The sequence below is a fragment of the Suricata suricatta genome, chromosome 12, assembly GCF_006229205.1.
Source record: "Suricata suricatta isolate VVHF042 chromosome 12, meerkat_22Aug2017_6uvM2_HiC, whole genome shotgun sequence".
NCBI classification, from domain to species: domain Eukaryota; kingdom Metazoa; phylum Chordata; class Mammalia; order Carnivora; family Herpestidae; genus Suricata; species Suricata suricatta.
In genome coordinates this window covers 95,144,059-95,168,575 of record NC_043711.1, presented here as the reverse complement: position 1 = coordinate 95,168,575, position 24,517 = coordinate 95,144,059, and the positions used below count along the sequence as shown (strand labels likewise).

General features: G+C 47.7%; 1 protein-coding gene across 9 annotated transcripts in view; it reads right to left on the bottom strand.

Annotated features, from left to right (window-relative positions):
- The window catches only part of SLC9A8 (solute carrier family 9 member A8), a 63,924-nt gene extending 45,360 nt beyond the window's left edge, over positions 1-18,564 (bottom strand). For 7 of the 9 annotated variants that reach the window (XR_003901276.1, XR_003901277.1, XR_003901278.1 and 4 more), the window contains exons 1-4: positions 18,333-18,564; positions 17,837-17,884; positions 16,059-16,237; positions 10,468-10,548 (exon numbers count right to left, since the gene is read on the bottom strand). Coding sequence is in view for 6 of the 9 variants with exons in the window: in XM_029918286.1 (XP_029774146.1) it covers positions 10,468-10,548; positions 16,059-16,237; positions 17,837-17,884; positions 18,333-18,532 (508 nt within the window). In the remaining 3 variants the exon portion in view is untranslated. The remainder of the gene's footprint in view (positions 1-10,467; positions 10,549-16,058; positions 16,238-17,836; positions 17,885-18,332) is intronic. The other 2 variants (XM_029918288.1, XM_029918285.1) reach the window with 1 other exon arrangement.
- Positions 18,565-24,517: the final 5,953 nt, after the last annotated feature.

The following is a 24,517-nucleotide window of genomic DNA, read 5'->3' as shown; positions in this document are numbered from 1 at the left end:
TTTCTGAGAGAGAGAGAGAGAGAGAGAGAGAGAGAGAGCGCGTGCGAGCGAGCAGGGAAGAGTCAGAGAGAGAGGGAGACACAGAATCTGAAGCAGCCCCAGGCTCTGAGCTGTCAGCACAGAGCCCGACGCAGGGCTTGAACCCACGAACTGTGAGATCATGACCTGAGCCAAAGTCGGACGCTTGACCGACTGAGCCACTCAGGCGCCCTGTGAATTATATTTTAATGTTTTCAAGATTGACAATGTTTTAAGCCAGTCCCCAGATGACCACTGTCTCCCACGGTGCGCGCTCACAGCGGGCCTTCGAGGGACCTGCCGGTTCCCGCCTCTCAGCGGGAGTGTTTCCCTAGGGCGGATCCAGAGGCGGGGAGTGGCATGATACATTTTTATCTCTTGAGAAGGCTGCCAAACTGCCCTCCAAAGTGCTGCACCCATTTACGCCGTGGCACCAGAGCGCTCCCACAGCCTCGCTGACCCTGGATAATCATCCGACTAACATGGCTGCCAAGCTGAGGGGCAAGAAGTCACACTGTTTCACTTTGCATTTGACACTTCATCTGCATTTAGTAAGCACTCCAGGTTTTACTGGGGAAGTTGAACCTCTTTTCCTGGTTCCAGATTTCATTTTTAAAGCTAGTGCTTTTCTGCTCCACTAAAACCTCAACTTTCTCTTTCCCTTGGAAATGTATAGCAAACTTCAATACATGGTTAGTGCTTTTGTAATTAAGTACGGAGCAGCTGCATTTGAAAAGTCATTATTCAAAATTATTATTTCCATTGATTATGATCATAATTAATGATAATTATTCTATTGCCTAAGTTTGTTTCTATGTTATTATTTATGAGGCATTGGAAAGCCTTGTAAAACACGATGTGATATTATCACTACTGTTACTATTACAACTTGAACAATTCTTTTCTAATTTTTTTTAATGTTTATTTATTTTTGAGAGAGAGAGAGAGAGCAAGCACAAGCAGGGGTGGAGCAGAGAGAGGGAGACACAGAATCCGAAACAGGCTCCAGACTCTGAGCTGTCAGCACTAAGCCTGATGCAGGGCTAGAATCCACGAGCCATGAGATCATGACCTGAGCTCAAGTGGGACACCTAACCGAGTGAACCCCCCAGGCTCTCCTAGGATTTGTCACTTTAAATTGTTTCTAATCCTCCAGAGAATGCTTCAGGTAGGACAGCTCAGAGAGTTGAAGTAGCTAGAGTCTAATGGCTCTGAGCCAGCAAGGGACACGACATCCTACCACTTCGTGATGCTAAGACACAGGCAGGCTGCACCTGCCGTTTCCAGCCGTGAACCCTCACCTCCCTCCCAGGGTGCACTGCTGCTCCTCCACCACCATTACTGCACCACTGATCATTAATGTTACAGGAAAAACACTTAAAATGTCTTAAGGATGATAATCAGGTTGCAAAAGCTGATCCCAATTTCCTTTAAAATATGTATATATATATATATATGGACACACATGTATATGCTTCCCTGTGTGAAAAAGAAACACACACACATCCTATGTGCCAGGCACTGTGCTGATGTATAAAATACACATTATTTTAGTTCGTTCCCACAATTACCCGGCAAGGCAATAAACCATGATAATATAGATGATAATATTAACAGCAACAGCTAATAGTTACTGATTACTTAGCAGGCAGGCATTGTACTAAGTGGTTTCTATGCATCACCGTGTTTAATACCTGAGATTCTAGGAAGTGAAGGCACTCTCGCCTGCATTTTACAGATAAGGAAACTGAGGCTGAGGCCCGGCATCACTTACCTAGTAAATAGCAGATACGGAATTGCTTAAAAATGAATTATTTCCTCTTTATTTGACTATGTAACAGATGCATATGGCACAAAATGTTTAAAGGTACGAAAGAGTATTCAGTGAAAACTTGAGTGTCCGGGCATTTTTCTAGGCTTTTGCTATCACTGCCCTACCCACCTGAGTAAACACATGACCCACCCCCACCCCCAGCCCCAGCCCACCCCGTGTGTGACGTGCTCAGCACTCACACCTGTCCCCTTCTCCGGAAGAGCGCCCTCAGCGGCCCAGAGGCCCGGCCCTGCACCAGTGACACCAGGGCGTGAGGAGTCCAGCCCCTTTGCTTTAAAGAGGGACCTCCAGTGTGGGTTCCCGTTCAGAGCTCCCTCCTACTGAGGCTCCGGCTGGGCTTAAACTGAGATCCCACCTGGTATTTGGCTCTTTTCCTCCCCTAGTCTGGTGTCCTCATAGATTTATTCATGACGAGCATCCCTTGATAAATTACGTGTCCCCAAGCGCCTGTCTCAGACGCTGCTTTTAGGCGGCCACCTTCAGACAGCTGGTTCCGGAGCGGAGTGCTTACTGGAAGGATGCTCCCCAAGGAGGGAGGTGGGGGGCTCAGCAGCGGGTTGGCGGCGAGGACTCGGGCACCGGTGGTAAAGTCCTGGCAGTCCCTGGGCGGGGGTAGCTGGGCCACTGCCAACACTCCCTTGTGGTGGACTCGGTCGGGACACTGGGCGGGAGGCAGTGGCCCGGGCAGCACGCGCAGTGCTGGAGAGGGCGGGGGAAGCAAGAAGAACAGTAGAACTGTGTGGTTGCCGCGGACAAACAGGCTCAGACAATCACCAACTTAAAGCAAAGTGAGAGTCAGAGGGCTTCCTTGGCAACATTTCCGTAGCCCCTCACCCCGTGCAGCTGTAGGGCTTCCAGAGCGGGAGATCAGGCACAGGACTCAACCGCAAGAGCGGCAGATCCTCTGGGAAAGTTGAACCCAAGAAGGTAAATCGACGCTCTCTCCTGCCAGGCCAGGCTGAGGAAGATGTGGGACTCTGAGGTGCGGGGGACGCACATCTGGGGGAGACGTACCCGAGCACCTTCAACCTCAAAGCTCCTGTGGACCCTCTGGGCCAGCTGAAGTGCCCCGTCCCACCCCCGCTGGCAGAGAGAGCTCTCCAGGCTGTTTCAAGATTACACAGAAGTCCCAAATAAGGCAGGTGCCTGTGAGAACTCCTGCTCTCTGCCGAAACACAGTCCCAAAGGACCCAGACCACGTGGACGTTGCCCAGGACAACGCCGTGGTCCACTAGACTAGGTGGACAGCATGCTACACAGACAAGGCAAGTAAGAAGTGGCAAGTAGGGGTCTCGATAAGACAGGGCTTCAGGCATAGAAAGCGTCAGGGGCCCGCCCACCTGGGAAGGTAGGGTCGAGTGGTAGGAAGTAGGACAAGACACTGCCTTCAAGAAAAAGGCAAGATCTGCACCTTCCACCTCCCGCCACTAAAGCAGCGCGACGCTGGCTAGGTCTCCTCCAGGTTTGGAGGCTACATATTCCGCCCTTGAGAGAACTACTTCGGCCCGTGCATGGCTTGTGGGAGGCTGAGCGTCCTGAGTGGGGCCCACAAGAAAGGCCCCGCAGCAGGCCCCCTGCCGTTCAAGCAGCCTGCTGCCACCGCCGCACCATCTGGCAGACCCCACGGCACCGGAAGTACCCGTGGTAGAAAGGCCTGGTGTGCAACATCTCGGGCAAGCCACAACAGGAGGGCTGCTCAGCACAGGTCCCTAGGGTTCTGGAACAAGGTCCTGCCCCTCACAGCAGAGAACTACACGGCACTTGAAAAGCACCGGAAGAAAACCCCCAAGTAGTTCCTGGCACGCTATGGGGCCCAGGTAGAGCCTCTGAGCACCGGACATCAAGTGTTCCTGTGCCCAGGACTGCCCTTCCTAGTGGGGTTGCCAGAAGTACCCAGTTATAAGGCCGGGTGGGCCCAGCAGCAGTGTTTGTAAGATCAAAGTGTCACATTACAGATCAGCGCGGCCAGGTCTGGTGGGCACAAGCACGCTGCATGAACAGGTGCCCTGGGCCTCTGTGTCCCCTGCAGCTGTCACATCAACCCCTCTCCCCCATTCCTACAGAGGGGCTCCCTGGGAGTTCTCCATGACCAGCTGGCTCGGGGAGGACTCAGCCAGCCTCTCACCTTGGCCACTTCAGTGTCTGTGCAATGGACTCACGAACACAGTGGCCGATGGCAGAGATGGGAAATGGCCACGGGCCCGCCAGCAGGAACGCCCCTCCCACCATGGCCGTTGACTGGAGGACTGGGCAGCCACAGAGACCAACACCCAGCACCCGAGACGGTTCCAGCCCCTGTGAAGACCAGCGAGCTGGATGATGGCAACTCGACTGTATCAGAGCCCTTCATCCTGGTGGCTCATTCTGCAGGAGACAGACAAGCACGCTGGCTGGCACCACTGCCCACAAGTGTCTATACTACAGGGGGACACTGCTTAACAATGCATCAAACCACGTGACTCGCTTTATGGCCAAAGAGGTACAGCAGCGGGCGTGTGGCCATGGACCCCACATGGCCCCCTACCAGACACCCCCGATCCAGAAGCTGCCAGCCAGCCAGAGTGGTAAGAGGGTCTCGTAAAGAAGCTGAGGCACCAGCTTGGAGACGACATCCTATGAAGAACGGAGCTCTCCCCCAGGATGCAACTGACTCCTTAAACCAATGGCCACTCTAGGGGGCAGGTCCCTAAGAGTGAGTAGGACGCAGCCCCCCAGTACATGACAGCAGGAGTGGGCCCCAGTCAACGGCACGCTCAGGGACTCCCTGGGGAGCAAGGATTCCTCCTTGGAGAACTTCCGCTGCCACAGCCCGAAACTTTAGGCTCAGGGGGTTGAAAGGTCCTGGCCTCCTAGAAGGTGACCCTTCCACCAGGGTTCACACGGTGAGCTTCACAATGGCCGCTGCCTGGTCCCTTTGGGCTCCGACAGGCCCGGAACGGCTTACCTGGATGCACAGGGAAGACGGCCCTGACCACCACGAGGAGACAGGTCTGCTGCCGCGTAACGAGGCAAAAAGGGAGCCACTTACTTATGTAATCCTCTTTTAGCCACAGATGATTTTTGGAAAATACTTGAATATATTTTTAGCGCATTTTGTCAGCTGTAATTAGAGAACCAAGTGATACTCTGGCAAGGTAAGTTTGAAAACCCAGCCCTCGACTCTGCTACCTAAAGTAGGTACCCCAAAGAAACTCCAAAATGAGAATCCATCCCTCAGGGCTGTTTGTTTGCTGGGGGAAAGGCAGTTCAAACGTTTCGTTTCGAAAGTAGCTCACCTTTTCAGAGCAATGTTACTCCTTTTTTAAGCACAGAGGAGAACACTACTATGGTAAAAAGAGGAAATGGGGAGAGATCAGCCCCAATGTAGCAACTTTCAGAATACCATTATTTAACAACCTTTCTTGTTTTAAAATTTAGACTATCTCTCTACTTTGGTGTAACTGGAAAATTTAAGTATAAAATCTAACCTATGGATGATAAAAGGCTCAGCCGAGAGAAGAGGGCCGTAGAACGAAGAAAGTCAAAGCAAGACTCCAGGAAAAGGAGGAAGTTCTTCCCCACAGAGGGCACACAGTTAGTTCATGGCAGTCGAGCAGCAACAAGACGTGCCCAGAACACAGTCACCTCTGACCCGTGTGTCTAGAAGCTAAGCCTGGGCGAGCACCCCTCCTCGGGGTTCAACAGCCCCGAAGATCCCGAGGGTCTGACGTGATCATTCTGTCACTGGGACAACCATATTGGCCTCTGCCTCTGAGACAGCTACTCCAATACCAACAAGCGATTGCCTGTTCCTTCTCTAATGAAAATCAAAGCCCCTCAGATTCAGGGAGAGTTCCCTGGGAGCCAGGTAAGCTGTGTCAGCATCAGACTTTAATGGTCTAGAAAGTAACAAAAGCTGTTAGTTACAGCTAGGATTCTCCCTTTGTCTTAAAATACTTTTCTTGTTCTTTCTTTTTTTAAAAAAGAACTTTAAGTACAATTAGAATATCATTGCTACAAGGGCACCTGGGTGGCTCAGTTAGTTAAGTGTCTGACTTTGGCTCAGGTCATGATCTCTGTCTGTGGGTTCGAGCCCTGCGTCGGGCTCTATGCTTCCAGCTCGGAGCCTAGAGCCTGCTTTGGATTCTGTGTCTCCTTCTCTCTCTGCCCCTCCCCCATTCACACTCTGTGTGTGTGTGTCTCAAAAATAAACATTAAAAAAAGTAAGAATATCACTATTACATCAGCTTTTTCCGGAATTATATTTAGTCAGTAACTCAGGAATTGAGTGATTTTTCATCACCTTTCATTTAAACCCCCATTGACACAAGAAGCACTATTCTTTTTTTTTTTTAATGTTTTTTTTTTTTTTTAGAGAGAGAGATGGGGGGGGGGCACCTGGGTGGCTCAGTCCGTTAAGCATCCGACTTCAGCTCAGGTAATGTGCTCACGGTTCATGGGTTCGAGCCCAGTGTTGGGCTCTGTGCTGACAGCTCAAAGCCTGGAGCCTGCTTTGTATTCTGTATCTCCCTCCCTCCCTCTCTCTCTCTCTCTCTCTCTCTCTCTCTCTCTCTCTGTCTCTCTCTGCCCTTCCCCTGCTGGTGCTCTGTCTCCGTCTCAAAAATAAATGGATATTTAAAAAAATGTTTTTTCATCACTTCTTGGCCTTTTGGCTAAGATCAAGTGTGGGAAAAACATTTTTTTTTACTTGAGAGAGAAAAAGCAAGTGCGCGTGCACAAATGGGGAGGGGCAGAGAGACAGGAACAGAGGATCTGGCTCTGCACTGACAGCAGCAGGAAGTACTTTCGTGTGTATCTTGGTCAATGATTCAATCAAAAAGGTAGTATTCAGGCTAAACCTTGGCATTTGAAAGGGTAAATTTCGAGCCCTTACTTAGCCCCTTCTGGCCTTTCCTCTCTTTAAACTAAAATATGATGTTTTGACATACACAAAAATTGTATTGTGTTTATCTCCTGTTTTGATATAGACAAAAATTGTATTGTGGGCAGTACAATTACTTCATTTTTATTCCTCATCAATTTCAGCCCTAAATATAAAGTGAATCAGCATTGATTAAAAATATGTGAACTTTAATAAATGAAAGGACTAGTAAAAAGGAAAGAACACAAAAACTATAAGCTGAAACCAAGTAGAGCCATCTAACCTACATGTATGTCTACATATGGTTTGGAAAGGAATGAAACAGAATAAAAATAGCCGAAATTGTCAATGAAAAGGATTGTTCTTTTTCTGTATAGCTCTTTGTGCAAAAAAAAGGCCTAAGCTACAAAATTCCCTAAGTATAAAAAGTATCCAAAAGCTTTGAAGAAGGGTCAAGAAAATATTTTTAGAATTTCATGTTGATACTTTTTTTAGAACGAATGAGAAGAGTCTGGAGACTCATTTGAAATGACAATAAAATAGATGGGGGAAATGTGCTTTTAAAGTGCAGATAGTCCTCTAGACCAATAGTTTCTTAGGTGCCCTGAATGTGTAACTGGAACACCAAAGGCCACTCCTGTCTCTCAATGACTGCACCCTGAGAAGTCACTCTGGGCCAGAAGAGGTAGGCTGGGGGCGTTTATCCCTGGAAGAATGAAAACCCTATGTTCCCTGGCAGCTTCATCTAGATTCTTTGTCGGCACAAAAGCTGGAAATTCTTGAAATGGTGGATATCTCAATATTTTGTTACACTTTGCTCCAGTAAGTGCAAAAAAGCTTTTCTTCAATTTACGTAGCTTGATGAAATAACAGAACTATTTTGATAGCTTCGTCAGCATTTCTAAATTCTAACCAAATGTCCTCTAACATAATAAAAAATACCTTCTGGCCCCCAGCACTCTCCTCGGAATTGCTCTTGGTGTTCCGACCGCCTGAGTTAGCTGACGAAAGTTTCGAAAGCAAAACCTGCTTTCTATCAACCTTCCCATGACCGAGCCCTACAGGCTACAGTTACTTCTGCCACACCAGTGAAGAAGTGAACCCTGTGGGTGGAGAGCCCTGGCCAACTGCCCACAGCACCGCACCCCGTGTCTGGAATGGGGAGGCCAGGAGGTCAGAGTCATCTTACGACTTCTGGTGGAAACAGGGAGAGGAGGCCACTTTTCCCACTGTGACGGCTACTGTCAGGGGGTGGCCTGAGCTGGAAACGCTTATCCATCACAGGGAGGGAGGCTGCCCGAGAGTGAAGCCCAAGCAAAGGGAAGCACTGCTGAGCAACGGAGAGAAACGGAGTCTGGGAGACGTGCTGCAGCGACTCTGAAACCAGCGTCACCGGTAGGGTTTTTGGTTCCATAGGCCAATGGGTGTGCAACTCCAGCCCTGCTAATCTTTCTTTGAATCAATTTGAACTGATTTCGTCCCTTGAATGGAAAGAGTCCTATATTAGTTAAGATGCTTTAGCTCCAAGTAAAAGAACACCTGCCTAAAAATGGCTTCAGCAACAGATGTTTCTTATTTCATTAACAGGCAGCTCCAAGACTATGGATTCAACAAAACAACAATGCAGTCAAGAATCTGGGTTTCTCATCTTTAGCGTTCTGGCTTTTGTCTTTGAGCCACAGTGACGGCACGATGGCTCCCAAGGCTCCCGGCCTCAGATCCTCGCGCAACTGAATCAAAGGCAGGGGAAGTTCTTCATCAGAGAAGTAAGGGGCGCTCCACCTGCACACGCTTCCCGACGGTCTCAGCGGCCAGGACCGGGCTTCACTCTGCCTTGCTGCCTTCACCTCATTCAACCAGTCAACGGCAAAGGAGAGCGGAAAGATCACGATGCCAAACGCTGGTCCTGACTTGGAGGCCCCATCCTCCTTGAGTGCAAGACACCTGATCAGAATTAGGGTTCTATGTTCAAGGAAGAAGGGGGAAAGGGCTCTTCGGCAGGCGACCGGCAGTGTCTGCTGTAGCTCCTAGTACGAGCACTGTGTTCACTGCCCTACCGTTACCCAAACGTTCAAAGAGTGAAGGACATGACCTTCCGAACCCTCACTTCCATGGCACGACACCTAAACACACATTAGCTACAGTTCTTACTCTAACAAACTACGAAAGCCGACTGCAAAACCGCACATTCCTTGGAGCGGTGTTTTCAGCCTTTACTGAATGTCCCAGAATAGGGATTAGCTGCGTAGGTTATTTTCAATGTCTTGATAACAGAAAAGGGATGTGAATAAATGATCATAGCATTCTCAGTGCTTGAAGGCTTTCTATGTCCGTTAGCTAAGGCTGTTGGAATCTTCCAGGGCGTGCAGCTCAAGAGCCAGCTTAACAGAGAATTGAACTCTGAGCAAAATTGTTTTCCAACTCTTTACTGAAGATCAGTACCATCCAGTGGTGTCTCTTCCTTAAGATATGGCCTCCCCGGGGGGTTACGAGGCCTACATGAGGTGGCAATGCGAAAGCTCACAGGCAAGAACCATAGGCGAGAACCGCGCCCGTAGAGCAGTAGTGTGAAGCCCAGGGCTACCACAGGAGGGGCTGAGGCAGGGTAGTAGGAAAGCAGACCATGACGGGGAAGGTGAATCCAACTCTGAGCGTTCACTTCCAAAGCTAAGCTAAACCATCTGTGTATTATAAAAGTATTACCAGGGGCGCCTGGGTGGCTCAGTCAGTTAGGCGTCCGACTTCAGCTCAGGTCATGATCTCACGGTTCGTGGGTTCGAGCCCCGTGTTGGGCTCTGTGCTGACAGCTAGCTCAGAGCCTAGACCCTGTCTTCAGGTTCTGTGTCTCCCTCTCTCTCTGACCCTCCCCTACTCACGCTGTCTCTCTCTCTCTCTCTCTTTAAAATAAATAAAGACAATAAAAAATAAATAAAATTATTACGAGATTTGCTCAACAAAACCTTTAAGGCAAAGAAATGACCTTATAGAGAGCATCGGTGAAGATAAGGAAAAATTAAATCTCATTAGTAGACAAGTGAAAACTAGGAAAAGTAACAACAGTATCTAAAACTGATAAATGCCTTCACGGGCCTTCGTGAAACCTTATTTACCGTGCTTTAAGCACCCCCGACCACATTTAAGTCTTAATTTTAATACTTACTGAAAAGTGGGGTCCCTACTTCTTCCTTCATTAACCATTTGAATGGACTTTCATGTGAGCTCACATCCATTATGACACAGACTCATTCCCTCTAAAGAGGAGCTGATTACCTTTTTTCCTTTTTTAATATTACTGAAGTACAGCTGACATACAGAGGCTGGTTGTCTAACCATTAGTTGCCACAGGAAATAAGAAATAAATGTGAGATGGAATGGAATGCTCCCGAAGACCTCAGATCTGACTCTGACGTTTCTCCTTCTTAAACCATAAAGTGAGAGTCCCTTCGGGCTGTGAAATTCAGTGATCCCATGAATTAAGTGTCAGTTACTTGCCTTAGTTGACTCGGGTGTCTGCATTGCCTCCTAATAAGTCGGGGTGCCCCGAAGGTAGTTGTAGAAGCAAAATAGGGGGCTTCTCTGTGACCTTTCGGAGGTCATCCGTAAAATGGGATCATAACACCCTTGGGGCAGGCTGCAGTGAGGAGGAAATGCAGTCGGGCATGTACCACATCTGATGCGGGTCCTGGCACTATGGAGGCACTTGAAAAATGGTATTATTACTGCTGTTATTATAGGATCGCTGATAAGCACTTACCTAAAGAAACAACGGCAACGCTCTCTGGCAAGAAATGTAATCTGTATCGGATCAGTAAATGCACCAATATGATGCAGATAGCTGTGGGGAGAAAAGAAGACACTGTTAAGATAGGACAGTTTTAAATAATAAACACCAAGTTCAAAGCAATGGTTACTCTGGTGGGGGGGGCGGGCTGCTAAGGAAAATGACGGCGGGAAGGCCAGGGGAAACTGCACTTGTCATGTCCAATCCCTTACTTAACCGGGAAAGAGACCCGCGGTGTTCATAACATTGTCTCCAGATTTCTTTCTTTGCCTGGACTTTTTATTTTCCAGTGGTTACGGAAAGAGCAACAGACATCTACTTTGAAAGTCTGACTTATCATTTTTATCTTCCCAGGAGAAAAAAAAGACTACCAAACAAAAGTTTCCTTCCTGGTCTCTGCCTTTCACGTTCTCTACCCCTGAAACTGATTCTGAGAAACGGTCTTCAACTTTTTGGAAGTAATCACCTGGAAAACCTGAAATGGTAGGAGGAAGTCACTGAAATCAACCCCTTTAATCAAATATAATTGCAACAGAATATGTTGGCATGAAGTGTTTTGCCACCGTGGGACCCACGGGACTGGCTCTCTTTCCAGAGAGGAGCGAGGGAGGCACAGTGCACAGAGAGCACGTCGGTGCTGTGGGCCGGGGCGGAGAACGTCCGGGACCTAACGGTGGGTGCTGCTCCTCACCAGTACCGGGGCTTCCACGGGGAGGGGCTCCCCATGTGCCAGGCACTGCACTGAGCGCTTCTCACACAAGGTCTCCCATGGCCCCCAGCACCCCTCTTAATGAGCTGTTCTTGTCAGACTCTCCTTTGATTGAAGGGGCAAAACCAAGCTTCAAGAGGTCTGGTCACTGGTAGGTACTGCAGGGTTGAGCCTGATTCCAACTCTGTGCTTTTATATTTTTATTTTCTTTTTAAGTTTTACTTATTTTGAAAGAAAAAGAGAGAGTGTGTGCGAGCGCAGAGCCCCATGTAGGGCTCAAACTCACAAAACGGTGAGATCATGACTTGAGCCGAAATCAAGAGTTGGGACACTGAACCGACTGAGCCACCCAGGGGCCCCCAAGCCTGTGCCTTTAACCACAGGCATCCACCACCTCCCTTCCACTGTCTTCATTCCTCAGTCACCAAAATAGGAGTCCTGTCTAATTTTGCTCACAGGGGTGCTGTCATGAAAAGAAACAAAAGGAAGTAAAACTGTTTGAAAGAGAGAAGTATTTCTGGACACTCCCCCCTCCCCCGTAAGAGTATACTTTCACATAAATAATTCCTAAATGTAATTTCATGGTCCAAATGCAAGCGTGCCTACCTCTTTCTTTTATTATGCATCTAGGTGGGGTACCATCTGGTCAATCACAGGGCTATCTTAACGGTACTAAGTATAATTGTTGCTTTTTTGGTAAAAGGAAATGTTTAAACAATCTGCGTAGCGGTTAAATGGCCACCCTCAGAGCCCGCACTGACAGACTAGATATTGTTAGGCCCACCAAAGAGCGCCAGGTGGCCAGGAAAAGGAAACAGTTGTAAATATAGAAATCTTGTCCTTCTTGCATTCTGTGCTTTAAACTATCAATCTGTGGTGTTACTTTATTATAAATATTTAACCTAGTTAGAAAAATCCTACATTAAATACCAAGAGCAAGAAAAAAACGTTCTAATGCGTAAGCACCACATGTGACTGGTGAGCAGGCTCACGGTCTAAAAAGGCAGCCACGTAAGTGAGCTGAATATAGATCTAGGGAGTCCACTCAGCTTCTGATCTTTCTTTGCACCAAGCTAGATGAAAAAATTAATTTAAAAAGTTTACTCTCAGGGCGCCTGGGTGGCTCGGTCGGTGAAGCCTCCCGACTTTGGCTCAGGTCATGATCTCATGGTTCGTGGGTTTGAGCCCCGTGTCGGGCTCTCTGCTGTCAGCACAGAGCCTGCTTTGGGTCCTCTGTCCACCCCCTCTGCCCCTGCCCTACGCGCTCTTGCTGTCTCTCAAAAATAAATAAACGTAAATATTTTTTTAAACTTCAAAGTTTAAAAATAAACAGTTCATTCTTGTAAATCAAACGATTTGTACCTTTAAGACAAAAGGGAAAACGGTCTATCAACAGAGAGTTAAATATGAGGCTCAGCAATGCCTGGCAGTGGTCTTCAGCCGTTTAAAAGAATGAGGTCTGAGAAGACAGCCCACAGAATGGATGGAAATCTTTGTCAATCGTTTATCTGATAAAGGTCTAGCAGCTAGAAAACATGAGGAACTCTAACAACTCAATAACAAAAAGACAAACAATGGAATTTAAAAACCAAAGAACCAGAAGAGACGTCCCTCCAAAGATACAAGTGGCCGATAAGCACATGAAGTGATGCTCAACCTCATCTGTCCTGGGAGAAATGCACATCAAGACCACAAGATGGAAGTTCACACCCACCAATGAGTAAAAGATGGCGATGATTAAGAAACGAAACAAAACACAATGGAAGATAACAAGCGTTGGCAAGGATGTGGAGGCACCGGAACTCTGGGGCACTGCGGGTGGGAACGAAACAGTTAAGTAGAAGTCAACTGCTCTCAAGCTTCTAAAGACAAGAGTAACTAGAGTTCTGGCATGCCTTCTCAAAAAAGGGGAACACACTGTAATCCTCTGACAAGCTTAAAGGCCATAAAAGTTACAATTTCATGTGACTTCACTGAAATAGTACACAAAAGAGGTTAAATGTGTTCCGATTCGGAGTTCCTAAAGTCTAGAACAACCATGGACCCCGGTCTCCCTCAGTTCACTGCAGGTCATGTATTCCTAGTTAGTTAGCAAGATACCTGTATTTTTTAAAATCTTTATTATTGAGAGTGAGAGAGAGAGAGAGACAGAGCTCAAGCAGGGGAGGGGCAGAGAGAGAGGGAGACACAGAATTTGAAATTTGAAACAGGCTCCAGGCTCTGAACTGTCAGCACAGAGCCCGACGCGGGGCTCAAACGCACGGACAGTGAGATCATGACTTAGAGCTGAGGCTGGCTTAACTGACTGAGGCGCCCCAGCAAGATACCTATTAACTCTAATTTTTAATCACCCTTGTCCAAACGTACAAGGGTGATTAAATCATCTGACCAGGAATAAAAATATACAAGATACAGATTTTGTTGATAAGATACAAGAAAAGAGAAAAAAGTCCTCGACTTTATTTTAAAAGAAAGCATTCCACTCTGCTTAATGCACACAGACCTACACGTAAAAAGTAGAGACACCAATTCACAGACTGCCTACAGTCGGATCAGGTGAGAACAAAACCTCCCTGATTTTAGTGTGTCTCTGAAGTTTAGATTTATGATCTGTGTGAAAAGACATCCAAGTAAAATACACAGCACTACTAAATACAGTTTAGACCTCTCTGGCCCCAGTGTTACCACTGTGCACGGTTTGTCGGGGATTAAAAAGCACTATAATCACCTATTTTGTGGTCTCTGTACAAACTAACCGTAAATGCTCCACACCCTGAAAATTACTTTGAAAGTCTGACTTATCATTTTTATCTTCCCAGGAGAAAAAAAAGACTACCAAACAAAAGTTTCCTTCCTGGTCTCTGCCTTTCACGTTCTCTACCCCTGAAACTGACAACAATGGAAAGAGACTAGTAAGACTTGTCCTTCAGCATTACACATTCAGGTACCAACGGTTTCTTGACCAAGAAAAGAACTGCTTTTCTTTATATCCAACTACCATCACAGAGGAAAAGAGAGAAACAAAACCAAACCAGAGAGAGAGTCCTTGATGGCTGAAGTCATTCCCCCAAAAACCGAAACAGAATTCAAGCATATTCATGAGGTCAAAAAATTATCTGACCATATCAAGTCCATACTGGACAATGAATGCCTGTGGTTTGTGTACTTTTTAGTACTCTCTTTAAAAGATTTTTTGGGGGGGCGCCTGGGTGGCTCAGTCGGTTGAGTGTCTGACTTCGGCTCAGGTTATGATCTCAGGTTGTGGGTTCGAGCCCCGCATCGGGCCCTGTGCTGACAGCTAGCTCAGAGCCTGGAGCCTGCTTTGGATTCTGTATCTCCCTCTCTCTCTGCCCCTCCCCTGCTCATGCTGTCTCTCTCTGTCTCTCAATAAAAAAAAAAATAAATAAATAAATAATTTAAAGATTTTTTGGGGCACCTTGGTGGCTCAGTCAGTCAATTTTGATCTCATGTCCAAGGATTTGAGCCCTGAGCCAGACTCTATGCTGACAGCTCAGACCCTGGAGCCTGCTTTGGATTCTGTGTCTCCCTCTCTCTGCCCCTTCCCTGCTTGCACTGTCTCTCTCTCTCTCTCTCTCTCTCTCAAAAATAAATTAATATTAAAAACAATTTTTAAGGTTTTTTGGAATCTATGAGAGACAAGGCCGAATCCTGGGATTTCATTTATTATTTTTAAAGATTTTCTTTCTAAGTAATCTCTATACCCAACATGGAGCTCAAACTCATGACCCTGAGATCAGGAGTCATATGCTCTTCTGACTCAGCCAGCCAGGCACCTCGAGTCCTAGGATTTCAAATAAAATTATTATCTTAAAACTATTTGACCATTAACAGAATCCATATATAAATGCGAAAGAAGTTCTAGTTTCTTAAAAAAAATCCTAAATAGGGACGCCTGGGTGGCTCAGTTGGATGAGCGTCTGACTTCAGCTCAGGTCATGTTCTCATGGTTCATGGGTTTGAGCCCCGCATTGGGCTCTGTGCTGACAGCTCAGAGCCTGGAGCCTGCTTCGGATTCTGTGTCTCCCTCTCTCTATGCCCCTCTCCTGCTCACTCTCTGTCTCTATCTCTCAAAATAAAATAAAGACATTAAAAAAAAAAACCAACTTAAATTATCACCTATTACCTAAACATCTCAACTGATGTCTCGCAACCAAATTTTATTCTCTAGTCTCCCAAAAAACAGGCAAGTCAACTGCTTAATCTCTCTAGACCTAAATTTTGTCACCCGTTACAGGAGGAGGTTGAACAAAATGAGACTTTAAGTTTGAGTGATCTGTTCTAAGAAAAATATTACATAAGTAAATAACAGCACAAGGGGCACACAGATATGGTAAAAGCCATGACCACAGTTAATGGGAGAGTTAAAGGGGAAGGAAAAAAGTGTGCTAGGGCCGGGGTGTCTATCTTTTACTCAGCGGAAAAACCTTCAATTAGATAAAATTTACATGGAAACCTACGAGTAACGAGACAGAACGCAGTCTCCGGCCAGAAAGGCGATGCTCTTCCCTCTGGCTTTCCTCGCCTCCATTATCCCCACCATCTACACAGGCAGACACGCTCCTGAGCCGAGCTTGAAATCCACTGTACTAGGAATCCACTATACTAGGATGGCATCTAAGATATTATATAAAGAGCTCTTTGGAATTGCTAAGCTCAATGGTTTTACGAAGAAAAAGGAGTCCCCCGTTATGAGGTCATGAACTGATCCTCGCCCTTCAGCGTCTGAAGTGTAAAACCAAGTGGAAGGAAGCAAACGGTGGCTAGGGCAGGGCCGGCCTCACAGGCAGCACACACAGACACTCAAGATGGCAGATGCGGGTGTCCCCACGTTCACCTAGGACGAGGAGGCTGAAGAAAATGGTCATGCCGCTGGACTGTTCCTCCTGCTGAGCCTGCTCCCCCGTCTGCACGGGGAGAATGGGCTTGGCCGGGGTAGGGAGCACCAGCTTCGTCGTGACGACCAGGGTGGTGTGGAGGGTGACATTGAAACCTTCGTGAGTTGTGTTCGGGAACCTGGTGGACATAAAAAGCAGCAGCATTAGATAAAGGGACAAGGGCCCGGAGTATCAACACACACACAGAAGGAGAATCCAGCACAGATGATGGAGTCACAAGTCTTACCACCAACCGGATTCAGAAAACTCCTGCCTGTTACAGCAGGCCAGTACCAGTGGCTTCAGGTGCTCTGGACACAGCCACTTTGGGACAGGAACAAGGAATCAGGGCCAGCGTACACATAAAATGCTGCCTGCCACTTGGCTTTTAACAAGGGATTCAAAAGGAGGCCAACTGGACTCTCACCACATTCCAAGACCCACCATTATTTACTCGGCGCCTTTATTTCTCCAGTTTACATTCCTTTCCTTCAATTATAGCTGCAAGTTGACAAAGCCACCCGAATTTACCCAACTGTTGATCTGGTTGGAATGCCCCACCCCACTTGACAAACTCCTTTTCAGATTTTTTTTTTTTAATTTTTTTAAATGCTTTATTTATTTTTGATACAGAGAGACACAGCATGAGAGGGGGAGGGTCAGAGAGAGAAGGAGACACAGAACCGGAAGCAGGCTCCAGGCTCTGCGCTAGCTGTCAGCACAGAGTCTGACACGGGGCTCGAACCCACAAACATAAGATCTGACCTGAGCCGAAGTCGGAGGCTTAACCAACTGAGCTACCCAGGAGCCCCTCTTCTCAGATTTCTAAAGGCTCAAATGTAACCTCCTCTGTAATGATCCACCCCATCTCTCTCCCAGTGCTCTCCGCGCTTTGGGGCGGCATTGTTACCAAGGCCAATGTTCCTGCAATCATCATTGCAACTGTGTTAGAACTGCTAATTAACCAACACTTCATCCCAACACACACTGGTAACATCACAACCTGTCACTTCACAGGCGTACAATGCCTCAGGTGGGGACTCTTACTTTCCCTTTTTTAACCTATGAGTAACTGACGCTCAGAGAGGCTGACTAACTTGGCCAGTATCTCAGCTAGCCCCCGGCAGAATCAAGCTTTGAGACCGAACTTGAAATCACTGGGCCATTCGGCCTCTTTTGCTTTGTGCTGCAGAGGCCCAGATCGGCATCAGCAACAGAGCCTACGCCCGCCCGAATCGATAAGCTGACAAAATGAAATGACCACCCAGCCGAAAAGACATTATCTGAAAAGATGTCAGGTGAGGGAGTCACAACGCAACCATGGGGGAGTACTTCTTAATGCGTACATCGCCTTCCATATAGGTAGGGCATCTATAAATTGCAAAAGATTGCGCCCAGCATGTATGGAGACAGACCAAGGGGCGGTCCTTCCTCAGAAGCACCTACAGGACACAGGGCGCCTCACCCATCTCTGTCTCATCTTGCACAGCAGGCCTCCTCACTTTACATTCCAGCCATTCTGCCTTTCTTTCTGTGCCTAAAAGACACTAAGCCCTTTCTTGCTTCTAGCCTTTTGGGCCTGCCTGTTCCCTTTCTTAGCCTTCCTTCTTGTCCTTCAAGCTTCAGCTGGCGTGTGGCGTCTTCCTGGGGGGACCCCGTCCTAACACTTCCATTTCCTTTTACAGCACTGAAATCATCTTGCCTATTGACTGTCCATTCCCACTAAAATGTAAACTACCTGAGGGCGGCTCCTGTTCGGCCTCCTTCACTACTATGTGCCCAGGGCCTGGAATAGAGTAAACGGCCAACAGTTAATGAATGAATTAAACTTAGTGGAGGAGACAGATGAGAAAAATGACCGTTACAGTGGAAGAGGCGATTGGCTAAGTAGGGAGTAGGGGACTTGCTGGGGGAGGCGGCGGAACTCTCCCCAATATTCAGAAGACCGAAAAATGGGAAAGTGAAATTTGGGTTGCGATTTCGGCCAGCAGCCTTTCGAGGCCGGCCCTGGGCTGTCGATCCCCGCACGAGGATGCGACCTCAAGGAGGCTACAGGGCCGGGCTGGGCCCAGGCCCATCCCTCCCGCCCTCCTCGCTGGCGCCGGTCTGGTCAGTCCGGGCCAACCGGCACAAGGAGCTCCGCCTTTCAGGGCCGGAGGGAGGCCTGAGGCGCTCGCTGTCACCCGCCGGGGCCCAGCCCTGCCGCCTCCGCCGCCCGGGAAATGCCCACTCACTCCTCTTCCGCCATCTTCTCCCCCATCCTGCGGAGCCTCCAGGACCACCGAGTTCGGAGCCGGGGGCTAGCAGGGACTGCTTTTGCTTCCGGCTTCCGCTGGAGGCGCGGGCTGGCCGACGAGCTGGGGGCGGGGCCTCGGCCGCGCGAGTGCGGCCCTTCTGTCCCTTCGTCTCTGTGGCCTGAAGGTGGGAGGACCATGCGAGTCACACTTAGGGTGCATGACTGGCCAGCGTCTGGTGACCTTCTGGCCGCATGAAGTTTTGATTTTTTTCCCATCCCAGGGCGGGGATGTTTTGAGAGAATCTCCTGTGAGGTCATTGTGACTCACCCTGAGAGCATTCCAGAAGTTGAGAAGTAAATTTCTAGCCTAGGTTGCACAGAGGGACCGCAGGGATGCACTTCCTCGGTCTGAGCCCCAATTGGGGCTGTAGAGAGGACTAACCATTTGGGCTTTGCAGAATTGTGCAGTTTTCTATCTGTAAACATTTATTGAGTTCCGACTATAGGCCTGTCATCAAAAAGGTGATTATGATCTGGGCTTGGATCACTCATTAATTGGTTCGTTGAGTCGACAGATACTCATTAGACAACTGTATGTGCCTAGCAGTGGTCTGTGGGTTGGGGATGTCAGGAAGGAACAAGGCAGGATTGTAGGGTAAGAGGGTCCATCAAGAGGGCTGATACCCTTGTTTAACGACTTTAGATACTACACCGTCTCTGCTGTTGTTACCTCTTTCCAGGTCCAAGACGTCATAACTTATAAGAGTTGTAGTAGCTCCCCGAACTGTAAATGGTCTCTGGCTCTGCTGTTGTTCCTCATGGTCTTCTACACCGTGGGCTCCAGTGATCCTCGAAAAATTTTTTGAGTTATTTATTTATTTAGGTAATCTCTACACCCAACATGGGGCTTGAACTCATAACCCGAAGACCAAGACTTGCATGCTCTTCTGACTCACCCCTCTAGTGATCCTTTAAAACTTCAGCTATTTACAATGGAATATTACTCAGTGACCAAAAAGAACAAAATCTTGCCATTTGCAACAATGTGGATGAAACTAGGGTGTATTATGCTTAAGCAAAATAAGTCAGAGAAAGACAAATATCATATGGTTTCACTCATGTGGAATTTAAGAAACAAAACAGATGAAATAGGGGAAGGGAAGGGAAAAAGATAAAAACAGAGAGGGAGTCATACCGTAAGAGACTCTTAAATACAAAGAACATACTGGGGATTGCTGGCGGGGAGGCGAGTGGGGGGAATGGGCTAAATGGGTGGTGGACATTAAGGAGGTCACTTGTTGGGATGAACACTGGGTGCTATATGTAAGTGATGTGTCACTGGATTCTACTCCTGAAACCAACACTACACGGTATGCCAATGAATTTGAATTTAAATAAATGAAAACAAGAGGCACTTGGGTGGCTCAGTCAGTTGAGCGTCCAACTTTGACTCAGGTCATAATCTCACAGTTAACGGGTTTGAGCCTTGCTTTAGGCTCTGGGCCGACAGCTCAATGCCTGGAGCCTGCTTCGGATTCTGTGTCTCCCCCTCTCTCTTCTCCTCTTCCACTCACGCTCTCACTGTCTCTCTCAAAAATAAATAAACACAAATTAAACAAATTTTTAAATAAATTAAAATGCGAAACACCGTTAGTCATTACCCTGCTTAAATTAGAACCTCCACTGGCTTCCAATCTCAGTCGAAGGAAAAAAGACGTAGAAAACTCACAGGACTCAGCCCTGTCCCATTTACCCCTCTCCGGTGGATAGACTCACTCCCTCCTGCACATTTTCCACTGTGGTCACAATGGCTTCCTGTGTGAACCGGAAGCACACCAGGAACACTTCCATCTCTGTACTTGTTCAGCCCTTTGTCTAGAATACTCCACATGGGGGTTGCCCCTTGGATCTCACCTTTTCCCAGTTTTAGGCTTTTTGTTTAATGCTTATCTTGTTTACTCCACCTTCGCTGACCACCCTGTTTAAAATCCAAGCCCCTTCTCCTTCCCTGAGTTATTTTTCCCTGTAACACCTAACATACTATATGTTTTGCTTCTGCCTGTGTTTATTGTCCTCCCTCCATGAGGATGTAAACTTCCTGAGTGCAGAGGTTTTTGTCTGTTTTGTTGTTTCATCTACAGAATAGCCCCTAGCCTGTAGATGATGCCTAATAATAAAGGATCATTGAATAAATAAAGGAGTGAGTTCCCTCTAGATGTATTAGGGTTTCGAGAAGAGGAATGCTTTGACCTGACTTTTATCAGGACCCTTTTGCCTGCTTGTGGGGAGTTGAGTGAATGACAGGCCTCTGGCCAGCTGGGAGGCTTCTGCACTACCAAGGTGAGAGTTGATGGTGGTTTGGATTAAGGTGACATACTAGAGATGACAGGAATGATTGGATTCTGGGTGCGTATGGAAGGCAGGATTTGCTGAGGGACTGTGGCGTGTAAAAGAGAGGAGTCAAGGATGACTTCAAGGTTTGGGGCCTGAAAAACTGAGTAGGGGAGAGATCTGTCTGGCTTATACCCAAAGTCCTCTGCCACTCCAGAACCTCTTAGGGCTGTTGACAAAGCTAACTGAGAGACAGACTGTGCTTAGGACCAGCCAGCATTTATTGAGTTCCTCCTGCAGGTGTGGTGCTGAGCTATCGTTTCCTTAATTCTTTTTCTTTTTTTTTTTTTCTAGAGGTGGATACTACCATTTCTACAAACTGAAGCACAGAGAAGTTAAGCCACTTCCCTAAAGTCGCACAGCTGGAACTTTGAGGCTGGGATTCAGGTGAAGAGTCTGTCTTTTTACCAACACAGACTTGTTATTGCTGCACTGCTCTTCCTTGTGACTCTCCACTGCCTTCTGGTTCCAAGATGGGCTAACAGCCTACGTCTCTCCTTTAGTGCAGAGTCTGGCAGGAATGAGCTGCCCTGAAAGACTGAGAGTGGGGTTCTCCCTGAGCCACACTTAGGGACTGGGAGCTTGAGGCTGTTGGTCCTCTTCCAGCCTCAGAAAACCCCGCCTGGCTGGAGTCTGGGCTGTGGGAGCTGGGGTAGGTAGATCTTTCTGTATCAAGCTGCCAGCTGTGGGCAACGGAGAATGACAGAGAATTCCCGAATTCTCTGAGGGCTGCCCCTTTCTACCTGCCACTCCACCCTCTGTCCTTGCCACATCCTGTTTTCAGGGCAGTTTTGGATTTTGTGGCCATCGTGGGCTTGCTGCCAAGCAGGAGTCCATAGAACGCCTGCTCTGAGGCCTGAGGGCAAATCCCAGACCCTTCTCACCTATTCCAGGGAACTCATCTAAATATCCCGGGTCATTACCCCCAGGAAGGCAAATAAACCCATTCAACATGCAGTCCCTAGGCTCCTGTGCTGTGCCAGGCTAAAAAGAGGCTAGAACAGGGCACGCAGTCCTGGCTCCCTATCCCAACTGAGGACCTGTGGCTCTGTGACCCGGGGACACCACGGCATCCTCAGAACCTCAGGGTCCCATCATGGTTTTTGACAGAGCCCCTCTTTGGAAGGCTGTAATACAGTTAGAGAGAAAGCTCTTGCCTTAGTTCTCTGTTCTTTCTGTCCTCCCTACCCCTCAACCTTCCTCTTTCTTGCCATTCTGGTCTCAGCTTAAATATCACCTCCTCGGGGAGGGCTTCCCTGACCACTTAGCCTAAAGCAGCAGCAGGCAAACTTTGTCTGTAAAGAGCTACACTGTAAATATTTTAGGTTTTGTGGGCATTCAGATCTCGGCGGCAATGACTCAACTCTGCCGTTGCAGTGGGAAACCAACCACAGATGATTTATGTAAGCACAGCTTTGTTCCAATAAAACTTTATGGATATTGAAATTTGACTTTCTTATCATTTTCATAATACTTGTTTTCAACCATTTGAAAGCATGGAAACTCATCTTAGCTCACGAGCCATAGGAAAACAGGAGGCAGGCTGGACTTGCCCCTCCCTGGGTTGCTGACCCCTGCTATAAAGTCTTTTATTTTTAAAACTTTTTAACGTTTATTTATTTTTTGAGAGGGAGAGAGACAAAGAGTGTGAGTGGGGGAGAGGCAGAAAGAGAAATAGACACAGAATCCAAAGTAGGCTCCAGACTCCGAGCTGTCAGCACAGAGCCTGACACAGGGCTTGAACCCACAAACTGCGAGATCATGACCTGAGCCGAAGTTGGCTGCCCAACCGACTGAGCCACCCAGGTGCTCCTGCTATGAAGTCTTAAACAGAAGTGTTTGTAAGGCACTTACCACTGTCAGATTTTTTTTTCCTTTTCTTCCTTCTTTTTTCTTTTTTTTCTTCCTGAGTTGATCATCTTCCTTCCTCCCTGGCAGGGAGATGGTGTCTCTCTTCTGTCTTTCTTCCATTCTTTACCTCTTCTAACATTTCCTGAACTCTTACCTTGTATCAGGCACCGTTCCAAGCGCATTATGCTCAGGGATTTTTAATCTGTATAATAACCCTATGAGGGATTCTGATTAGCCCCGTTTTACAGGTATGGAAACTTGATGCCTTGTTTTTCACTCTTTTCCCAGAGCTTAGAAAATTCTGAAGCTGTCAGCAAAACAGAGGCCCGTGACAAAAACTCTTAATTTGATATTTTATATATTTTTTAAAGGGACTCAAAGTGGTTACCATATGGCAGTCAGGGTTCAATCGGAGAAGCAGCACCAGTAGGCGATATATATTAAGAGGTAGATTGCGAGGGATTTTCCTAAAACAACGCAAATTTATTATCTTTGTGTTTTGTGGGCCAGAAGTGTCGTGGGGCTTAATTCAAGGTGTTGCCAGGGCTGCATTCCTTCTGGAGGGTCTAGGGGAGAATCTGCTTTTTTTGGCCTTTTCCAGCTTGCAGAGGCTGCCCACATGCCGTGGCTTGTGGCCCCTTCCGCCGTCTTCAAAACCAATGATGGCATCACTCCATGACTTTGGTCATCTTCTCCGGATCTGACTCTCATTCCTTCTTTCCAAGGAGCCCTTCTGGATAGTCCAGAATGATCTCCCCATCTCAAGGTCAACTGACTAGCAACCTTACTTCCCCCTCATCATGTAATAGAACAAACGGCAGAATCCGGGGGTCAGCACACGGGCATGTTGGGGAGGCCATCATTCTGCTTACCACACACGGGGTAATGAAATCTGTGTGGACCTTCCCTTCATGTTTATTACTTAGTGTTGTTTCACGTGGGTGTACACGAGTTGGTGTAATTTTTTATGCCTCTGAACTTTGATATTTCAATCTGGCCCTGGCCGTCGAGCAGGTCACAGGTTCTAGAATTACTAGGCAGTAATGAAACGATGGGGCTTGTAGAATTCAGTGGTATCAGGTGCAACAGAGAGTTCGGAAAGAGTTTGTGAAAAAATACAGTGTCCAGGCCCATGACTGACCTACCGGATCCTGGGTATGGGGCCTGGGACTCTGAATTTCTTTCTGGCTCTCCCCCAGAGCAGGGGCTGCTGGTGCCTGTTCATAACCTCTCCAGGGCCCTGCTGCTCCTCGGAGACTTACTCCCAGCTCAGCCCCAGCCAGCCGTTCCGCAGAGTGACATTCCCTGAACAGTCCTCAACCGACAGCTGCCATGGTGGAGGATAAATGCCCCCCACCCCATCACCCATTGTGTGAGAAAGTCTATTGTCATTGTTTTAAGTTTACTTATTGGGGCACCTGGGGGGCTCAGTTGGTTGAGCATCCGACTTCAGCTCAGGTCAGGATCTCACGGTCCGTGAGTTCGAGCCCCACATGGGGCTCTGTGCTGACAGCTCAGAGCTTGGAGCTTGCTTCCGATTCTGTGTCTCCCTCTCTCTCTCTGCCCCTCCCCAGCCTGTGCTCTGTTTCTGTTTCAATAATAAACATTAAAAAAAATTTTTTTAAAAAGAATCTTGACTCTAAATTTTACCTCAGGTCATGATCTCTCTGTTCATGAGATCAAAGCCTCCTCAGGCTCTGTTCTGACAGCATGGAGGTTGCTTGGGATTCTCTCTCTCTCTCTCTCAAAATAAATAAATCAACTCAAAAAAATAAAGTTTACTTATTTAAGTAATCTCTACACCCAGTATGGGGCTCAAACTCATGACCCCAGGATCAGGAGTTGCACGCTCCTCTGACTGAGCCCCCCACATCGCCCCTGAAATGTGTATTCTAAGCAGACCTCCCCAGTGGGGCGAAGCTCAAGCTTCCCACAGGGATG